Source organism: Primulina huaijiensis, chromosome 2, assembly GCF_012295235.1.
Source record: "Primulina huaijiensis isolate GDHJ02 chromosome 2, ASM1229523v2, whole genome shotgun sequence".
Lineage (NCBI taxonomy): Eukaryota > Viridiplantae > Streptophyta > Magnoliopsida > Lamiales > Gesneriaceae > Primulina > Primulina huaijiensis.
Window position 1 is genome coordinate 8,535,258 of NC_133307.1, and position 10,027 is coordinate 8,545,284.

The 10,027-nt window shown below is 36.4% G+C and overlaps 1 protein-coding gene and 1 non-coding gene across 10 annotated transcripts in view; both read left to right on the top strand.

The window, feature by feature from the left end:
• Positions 1-7,357, top strand: part of LOC140966589 (uncharacterized) — a 9,109-nt gene extending 1,752 nt beyond the window's left edge. For 3 of the 9 annotated variants that reach the window (XR_012173409.1, XR_012173405.1, XR_012173404.1), the window contains one exon: positions 6,989-7,357. Coding sequence is in view for 3 of the 9 variants with exons in the window: in XM_073426848.1 (XP_073282949.1) it covers positions 627-1,647; positions 6,989-7,044 (1,077 nt within the window). In the remaining 6 variants the exon portion in view is untranslated. Of the gene's footprint in view, positions 1-60; positions 1,648-6,467; positions 6,854-6,985 lie in introns of those variants that run through there. The other 6 variants (XM_073426848.1, XM_073426856.1, XR_012173407.1 and 3 more) reach the window with 4 other exon arrangements.
• Positions 7,358-7,924: 567 nt separating this feature from the next.
• On the top strand, positions 7,925-8,035 carry LOC140971941 (small nucleolar RNA R71). Its single transcript, XR_012174413.1, has one exon. It is a non-coding gene; the product is annotated as a small nucleolar RNA R71 (small nucleolar RNA).
• Positions 8,036-10,027: the final 1,992 nt, after the last annotated feature.

Below are 10,027 nucleotides of genomic sequence, written 5' to 3' on the forward strand. Positions count from 1 at the left end.
TTTTACTCGTTTTCGCTGTGTACGCTAATAAATCCTGGTTGTTTGATAATTAATAATTAATCAGGAGCACGGGCCCTCACAGTTGGTATCAGAGCGTAACTGGGATATGCTCGAATTAGAGTATAGGACACTCGAGTTTAGACACAAATAAATTGATTGCGTATTTGATTTATTACTTACTCTTTATTTTATTTGCATGCTATGATTATTTGACTTAGCTGAGATAGAGCTGGTAGTGAAGTAAGTTTGACGCTTCGTTTATTTGTACCTAGTGCAGTAAGTTTTAACTTTCCTTGAAACCCTTCAGTGATTACTATTATTTTTCTGCTTGTGGATTAATCCTTGTGTCTTGTAGAATGGCACCAGGAGGAAGAGGCAGAAAAGGAAAAGAAGTTATCCAAGAGTCTGAAGCTCAGAACATAGGAAATACTGAGGGTATTGGCAGATAGACGTGGCCGCCCTAGAGGAAGGGCAAATCAAAATGTGAATATAGAGGTAGAGGTGGAGCAGGAACCACCAATTCGTCCAGAAAGGCATGTTGCAAGGAATGTAGAAGTAGATCGTGAAGTTCAGCAGCTGACCCAAAGAATGAGAGAAATGGAGTTAGTGATTGTTAATTCCAAGATATGCGTCCTCCAAAATTCTTTGGAAATGAAGGTGGCGAAAAGGCAACAGCGTGGTTGAAAAGCATGAACTATCTATTTAATCTGGTGGAGTACGCTCCAGAGCTGAGACTCAAGTTAGCTGTTTACCAACTCAAGGATCGAGCACAACTGTGGTGGGAAGCCACAGAGGAAGCAATCAGAGAATCTGGTCAGATAATTTCTTGGGAGGTATTTCGTACTCATTTTATTCAAGAATACTCACCTCCATCTTATTATTCTGCTAAGGAAGTCGAGTTCAATCAGTTGGTTCAGGGAAATATGTCAGTGGGAGAGTACGCCTCTCAATTTTCTGCTCTACTAGCTTATGTACCTCATGTTTCTAATAGTGATCGTTCCAAGCTTTTGCGTTTCATGCAAGGACTGAATCGGACGATACATACGTTGGTTATGACTGGAGCACCAACTACTTATGCAGAAGCGGTAGAGAAAGCAAAGAATATTGAGGCTAGTTTGCTTTGGGGAGGATCACAACAGGTTCCATCTTTTATTTGCCAAGGTTCCGGGAGTAGCATTCAGATGCCAGTGGGCATACCTCCTTATCAGCCTCCACAGTCAAACCAGCCACCGAAGCAGCAGAAATTCAGAGCTAAAGGAAAGCAGTTTAAGAAGAAGTCTTACAGTAGTTCATCTAGTTCAGGCAGTTCTCGTGGAGGAAGACCTAGTGGTTATGTTCGAGATTCTTGTGGGAGATGTGGAGGTAGGCATCCTACTACCCAGTGCACAGGAGTTCAGGGAGACTGCCATACATGTGGATTACCGGGACATTATGCTAGAGTTTGTCCTAATGCAGGAAGACAGCAGTATCAGCCCTCTCAGTTTAGCCAGTTTCCACAAGCCCCGGTACCTAGACCATCTACTCCACAGCCTAGCTACCAACAGCCGAGAAGATCTACTCAGCAGTATTTTCCAGGACCTCAGCAGGCTAGGGTGCATGCTTTGACACAGGACCAGGCTCATGAGACGCCGAGAGGGGTCATTGCAGGTATATGCTTTATTTTTTATCATCCTGCACGTATATTGATAGACACGGGAGCATCTCATTCATTTCTGTCTGCTGCATTTATCGATGAACATGAGATAGCTACTACCTTGTTGTTGGATATGGTGTCTGTGTCTACCCCTGCTGGTGTGTATTTGATGTCTCGTGAGATAGTTCTGAACTGTGTGATTAGATTTGATGATAACCTTATGATAACTAATCTAATCAAATTATCTATGTCTGATTTTGACTGTATTTTGGGAATGGATACTTTGACGAATTATCGAGCCACCGTTGATTGTTTCCATGGAGTTGTCAGATTTAGACCTTATTATGGCAATAAGTGGAACTTTTATGGTAATGATTCTCAGTCACGCATTCCATTAGTGTCAGCGATGGAAATGTTTAGACTGCTATCGGCAGGGAATGAAGGATTCATGATTTATGCAGTTGATGTGACACAGGAAAAAATGTTGAAGGTTTCGGATATTCCCGTGGTAAAAGATTTTGCTGATGTATTTCCTGATGAAATTTCAAGCTTTCCGCCTCAAAGGGAAATATATTTCAGTATTGAGTTAATGTCAGGGACGGATCCTATTTCTAGAGCACCGTATCGTTTGGCTCTAGCGGAGTTGAAAGAACTCAAGGAACAATTACGAGACTTACTGGAGAACGGTTATATTAGACCAAGTATGTCACCTTGGGGAGCTCCAATATTGTTTGTAAAGAAGAAAGACGGGAGGTTGAGGATGTGTATTGATTATCGGCAATTGAATAAAGCTACAGTGAAGAATAAACATCCTCTACCGCGTATCGATGATTTGTTTGATTAGTTGCAGGGTACATCCGTGTATTCCAAGATCGATCTTTGTTCTGGATATCATCAGCTTAGAGTTAGAGAGGAAGATGTTCCTAAAACTGCATTTCGGACACGTTATGGGCATTATGAATTTTTAGTCATGTCTTTGGGATTGATTAATGCTCCAGCGGTTTTCATGGATTTGATGAATCGTGTTTTTCGAGAATTTTTAGACAAATTTGTTATTGTATTTATCGATGACATTTTGATTTATTCAAAAACAAAGAAAGAGTATCGAGAACATTTAAGACTAGTCCTCCAAACACTCAGAGCAGCACAATTATATGCTAAATTTTCTAAGTGTGAATTTTGGTTGGACAAAGTAGTATTTCTGGGTCATGTTATATCCGCTCAAGGAGTTTCAGTGGATCCCAGTAAAGTTGAAGCTGTTATTAATTGGCCAACACCAGCCAATGCTTCTGAGATTCGCAGCTTTTTGGGATTAGCAGGATATTATAGGCGTTTTATTGAAAGATTTTCCGTTATTGCAAGTCCTATGACTCAATTAACCCAAAAAGATCGACGTTTTGTGTGGACGGCAGAATGTGAATCAAGTTTTCAGACTTTGAAGGAAAAGTTGACAACAGCTCCAGTGTTAGCTTTACATTCAGGCTCAGGTGGATTTGTTGTGTGTACAGATGCTTCTCTGAATGGACTGGGATGTGTTTTAATGCAAAATGGGCAAGTGAATGCATATGCATCTCGACAGTTGAAGCCACACGAGACTCGATATCCAGTTCATGATTTAGAATTGGCTGCCATTGTGTTTGCGTTAAAAATATGGCGTAATTATCTGTACGGTGAACAGTTTGTAATTTATTCTGATCACAAGAGCCTTAAATATCTTTTCACACAGTCCGACTTGAACATGAGACAACGTCGATGGATGGAGTTGCTTAAAGACTTTGATTGTGAGATTCAATATCAACCAGGACGAATGAATCTAGTTGCAGATGCGCTTAGCAGGAAAGCTCAAAACGCTATGTTGACATCTCTGAATATTTCTAAAGTCCACGAGCATTTGGGAACATCAGGATGGACTTATCAAACAAGTGAAGATTACTTTATAGTTTCGTCTATCAAAGTCGAGCCACAGATAATATCAGGTATTAAAGCAGCGCAGAGAACTGATCCGCACATTCATAAATTGAAAGAATTGGTTCAAACAAATCAGTCAGATAAGTTCAGTGTTGCCTCAGATTGTAGTTTGCGCTTTAATGGGAGACTTGTGGTTCCTAACTTGATAGATCTGAAAGAAGCTATACTACGTGAAGCACATTGTAGTTGACATAGCATTCATCCAGGAAATTGAAAGATGTATCATACTTTGAGCGCTCATTATTGGTGGGAAGGTATGAAGAAGGAAATTTCTGATTTCGTGGCTAAATGTTTAACTTGCCAACAGGTTAAAGTTGAACGAATGAGACCTGGCGGTATGCTACATAGTCTTGAAGTGCCATGGTGGAACTGGAAACACATTGCTATGGATTTCGTGACACACCTACCTCGTTCTAATCATGGTTGTGATGCAATTTGGGTGATTGTTGATAGATTGTCTAAATCAGCCCATTTTATTCCATATGACCGTACTTGTACTTACAAGAAAATGGCGAAATTGTACATTGATCATGTGGTAAGATTGCATGGTGTGCCAATAACCATAGTATCAGACCGTGATCCAAGGTTTACTTCGAAGTTTTGGAGTAGTTTGCAATCATCTTTGGGTTCAAAGTTGGTTATGAGCACTGCTTATCATCCCCAAACAGATGGTCAGTCAGAAAGAACCATCCAAACTCTAGAGGATATGTTACGAGCAGTTGTAATGGATTTCAGGGGTGGTTGGCAAGAATCATTGTCTTTGGTCGAATTCTCTTACAACAATAGTTTTCAGACAACGATCGGTATGGCACCATTTGAAGATTTATATGGCAGAAAGTGCAGATCTCCGATTTGTTGGGAAGACGTAGGAGAACGACAGATGTCTAAACCAGAGTTTGTACAAGAAATGAAAGATAAAGTTGAATTGATCATAAAAAGAATGAAAGCAGCCCAGGATCGTCAAGCAAGTTATGCTAATAAAAGGCGTCGGCCCTTAGAGTTCCAGGTTGGTGATTGTGTTTTCTTGAAAGTATCACCATTTCGTGGTACTATGAGATTTGGACGTAAAGGGAAGTTAGCTCCACGATATATTGGTCCGTATGCAATTGTTGAGAGGATTGGCACTTTGGCTTATCGTTTGGACTTGCCGCAAAATTTGTCTGCGATACACGATGTGTTTCATGTATCTATGCTGCGGAAGTACGAGCGAGATCCATCTCATGTTTTGAGTACCGAGGATGTGGAGTTAGATAATTCTCTAAGTTATGTTGAGCATCCAGTTCAAATTCTTGATCGCAAAGAGAAGCAACTCAGGAACAAGACGATTCCGTTGGTTTTGGTGCAGTGGAGTAGACATGGGATAGAAGAAGCTACATGGGAGTTAGAAACTAGAATGCGTCAATAGTGGCCTAAATTGTTTGTAAATATGATGAATAACTCCATGTACTCAAATTTTCCTATGTATTATCAGTGGTAAATTTTTTAACCACTTTGTGTATAAGTGTTGTGTATGTTATATTTCGAGGACGAAATCTTTTATTAGGAGGGGAGAATGTGAGAACCCGAATTTAATTATTCAGTATTTGGCAAGAATTAGAAACAATTATTTTAAAGTGCTAAATTAAAATAATTAAGCCAAATAATTATACTTGTGTGTTAAAAAAATTTGTATTAGAAAATATCAGAATTATAGACGATATTAAAATATATATCAGAGTTTTATAGCGCAAGGGAGTTGTAGATATTTGGACCGGGTCACATTCCCGCATTTGGGCTAATATTTGGATTCATATATATATATATGTTTTAATTAGAAGCCCATTTTTCCCCAAGCCCAAATTCTTTCCTCCTCCATCTTCTCGTTTCTTCTCGCCTCTTCTCTTGCATCCTATTTCTTCTCCATCGTGAGCAGCTTCTCATCGCCTCTTGCTGCTAGGAAGCGGGTCTCCATAGCTCACCCAAGATAGCCCAAGAAGTCCCTCAGCTCTCCTTGCCATAATCAACATCAAGGTGCTTGTTTCTTGTTACCATGTTTCTTCCAAGTTGCTGTGTTTCCTTTCCAGCTTCTTGAATTCTATTTTTCTTGGTTATTTAGAGTGTGAAGAGGTCGATTCTAACTTTATTTCAGTTAAAGGAAAGCTTTTGAAGGTAATCTCTAAGCCTAGGTTTTTAATTTTTATTCATGGTAGAAGATGTTGAGTTCTGTTTTGAGTTGCAGGTTTTGTCTTCTGATTTTTGGGTTTTTGTGTGTATTGCACTAAGAATCTTGAATTGTGGTTCAAATAGAACTTATAGATCTATGTGTTAGCTTTCTATAGCCGCTGACAAAATGGAATTCCAATTAAAAACGGATTTGATATGATTTTTCTACACAAATGTGTTGAAATGGAATTCTGTGTTGGATCTGTGCAGATTAGCTACTATAATTCGAGTTTATGATATTTATGCTCTTGGATTCTGGAAATATGATTCAAATAAGAGTTGTAGAGCTATGTGTTTTCTTCGTATTGATATAAGATTCGTTAAATGCCATTAAGAATTGTGGCAGTTAAGCTCATTTTGCTGAAACTGCTTACTTATAGAATGCTGTCCGCGAATTGCGTCGGTAGTGGCGTATTCTGGATAATTCTGGGATTTATCTATTAAGATTCAGGAAATGGTTTCTTCTAGAAAAACTTAGATATTTGAGTTGTCTTTCATCTCCAATTAGCGGATATTGATTTGAGTCAATGATGAGTTAGATATGAATTTTATACTCCTAAGTGTCAAACCTGAATCTGTCACAGACCTTGCATCTTATGGTTTCTGGTTTTGGGCCTTTTTCAGTGTCGAGATGATTGAATTCCTTTCTGATGTCTCNTTTATGATAATTATGTGTTTATGTGCTCTTTGTGCTGTTTGGGTGTATTTTAAGATTATTCCTCATTTTTAAAATAAATGTGAGTTTTTAAATATATTAGAATAATATGTGGATTTATATGCATTGTTGAGCACGCATTCATATCGAGCCATGACTCCGTTGTTTCCGAGATTTCTGTTACTCTTGGATGAGTTATTTAGACATCAGAGCCGAGGGCGTTTAAGCGTCACACCTCTGATGACTAGCGGAAGGGCAGAGCAGTTCTGCAGACTGACACCCCTGACGCAGATGTGCAGGGCCGAGGGCGTATTTGACACGTCACACCCCTGGCACATGTGGCCACAGTTGTTGCTATCGTTTCTTTGGATCCAGATTGATACCCGAGATTATTGGTACCCTACATGCATTGCATTGCATTGATTTCATTACATGTCATTTATTTATGCTGTAATTTATTTGATCTTCGTACTGGGGTTTGACCCCTGTCCCTCGGGGATGCTGTGGTTTGTTTTGTGATTCCATAGCAGGTTATACATGTGGTTCTGATGCAGCTGGCGGAGCGTCTGCCAGTGGAGCCCAGTGAGTCGGTTTGAGTTGGGAGTCCCCAGATATTTATACTATATATATTGAGTCATTTGCCGAGGAGATGCCTCGTGTATTTGTATGGTTGTATTATTGAGAGTTGGATATTATTTGGTGTGATCGAGCCTGGCTGGCTCTGTGCGAAATTGGTATTCTGTTTGTTTTATTGGACTCTATTTTTTAGTATAAATGTTTTGTTGTGTTGTTTTGGAATTTTTGGTATGTCCTATTTACGGGAAGGTCATGCCGAAATTTCCGTAGGCCCAAAATGGAAAATTTTTACTCGTTTTCGCTGTGTACGCTAATAAATCCTGGTTGTTTGATTATTAATAATTAATCAAGAGCACGGGCCCTCACAATTATTATCATTCCTCTAACTAAAATTAGGATGATTTTTCCATCCGGGATTATATGATGTTGAAAAAAGATCTAGTATTGGTTTTTTATAATTGTTAACATAATATGCTTGTTCATGGAGACATTCTTTAAATGAAGGTAATGTTGGACAATCTTTTGTAGCATGATCATGTGTATCACATGTATGACAAATACTTTCTTGACTACTTTTTAATTGACCACTCTTTTTCATTTCTAATGACTCAATTTTTCGTGCTAAAGATGCAAGTTTAGCTTGAATATCCATATCATCTTTAAGATTATAGATACCACCCCCATTTGTTGAATTATTGATTTTAGTTGTTGGTGGTTCTATTGTGCTTATATTATCCCAATTTTGAGCATTTTCTGCTAATGAATCCAAATACTCCATAGCTTCATTTGGGTTTTTATCTTCAAAAGTTCCATTACACATGAATTCTATCATTTGCCTATCTTTAGGTATTAGACCTTCATAAAAGTGAGAAACTATTCTCCATGTTTCAAAACCATGATGTGGGCATGTATTAAGTAATTCTTTATATCTATCCTAACATTGATAAAATGTTTCTCCTTGTTTTTGAGAAAAAGTAGTAATTTGTCTTTTAAAAGAGTTTGTTCTATGGGAAGGAAAAAACTTTTTGAGAAATTGTTGTTGCATTTCTTCCCATGATCTTATTGAACTTGATCTCAAATTTTGTAGCCATGTTTTAGCTTTATCTTTTAAAGAAAAAGGGAAAAGCTTTAATCGAACTATATCCATGCTACAATTTTGATCATTATAAGTGTTACAAACTTACTCAAATTCTATTAGATGTAAATATGGATTTTCACAATCTAAGCCATGAAAATTTGGTAAAAGTTGAATAATTTGAGGTTTAAAGTTTAAATTAGATGCATCAGGAGGAAAAACTAAACAAGATGGGGCACTAGTTCTAATAGGGTTCATATGGTGCCTAAGTGTTCTTAATTGATCATGTTCTTGATTATTATTATTATTTTTGTTATTATTGTTATTATTATCTTGATTATTTGAATTATCATCCATGTTTAAATTATTTTCAGAGACTCGAATAAGTCTACCACTTTTTTTTCGACTCCAAATACTCATACAAAAAAAAAACAACACAATACTTATAAATAAAACATAATTAACAAATATAAACTTAATTTATACATCCCCGTCAACGGCGCCAAAAACTTGCTACTACTTAAATTATAATTCACCCAAGTGTAGGTTGTCTACAAGTAATATATTTCGTAAGTACGAGATCGATCCACAGAGATGTTATTTTAAGTTTAAATTTATTAATTTATAGATTACCAAATGCAAGAACGAAGTTTACAAATTATAAATTTTGTCAAGGCTCGAGGATTTATTCTTGGTTTATGCAATATTGTTTAACTAAAAGTAAAACAAAGGAAACCACCATAAATAATGGTTCCAAGAAAATAAAAATATTTAAACATACACCTAATATAATAGAGTTCCCACGATAGAAAATACCGAATTCACCGATATTTTATATATGGTACCTATGATTATATATATAACTATATAAATATATAACTGCATAAAATAAATGTTAAATTAAATCATTATATTTCATTTAGAACAACCGACAGAGCCACGCTATTGCCTAAATGAAATATATGATTTAATAAGTTAGTTGCGGGAAAGTAAAAGTTAGTTGCGATAAAGTAAAAGTTAGATGCGGAAAGTAAAAGTTAGTTGCTATAAAGTAAATGTTAGATTGTTAGATATCATAAATATTTCATTTAGAACAACCGGCAGAGCCACGCTATCGTCTAAATGAAATATATGATATAATTATATAAATATATATATATATATGTATAATATAACAATAATAATTGATGAAATATTTATTGTATCAAAATTAAACAACAAATCAAGATAACCACTTAAATGGTATCAAGCATTTGATGTAAATTGATAACAACAAATAATTCATTTTTATACCTACAATAAAAAGAAATTAGCAAAATGAAAAGAAATAAAGAAAGAATATACAAAATATAAACAATCTTACTTGACAAAGAATTCATCCTCTTCACCTTGACATAATAGATTTAGCTTTCCATGAACTTACTTGAGATCAACACTAAAAACATCACGCATAAATTAGAAAATGGAAAATATATTGGAACTTAGAACTTTTATACACACTCACACTATATTTTACAATGAGATAGAATGATTCTCAAGCTAGCACAAGGCCTCTATTTATAGGCCAAATGAGAGAAAGGGTCAAAATTTCTATTAATGCAATGTAGTTGTAATAGTAGTCTTTGTCTCCTCCAACTTCAATTCCATGCCCCTTCTTTCAATGATTTGTTCCACGACTTTAATCACCTAATTTGACTCAGCTCAAAACAGCAAACATGTGGAAAATTGTCTGTAGATGAATTTGGCCACTTGGTTCACCTCATTTGGTTAAATATTGAAATAGTTATGTTTTTTTACTATATGCTGGTCATGGTGAAAGTAAATTTGTCCTCTTTTTGATATTTTCACAATTTGATCATCTTAACCAACTTTTTAGGCAATCATGTCTTCTGCAAAGTTGTAGATAATTTCTCAAGGA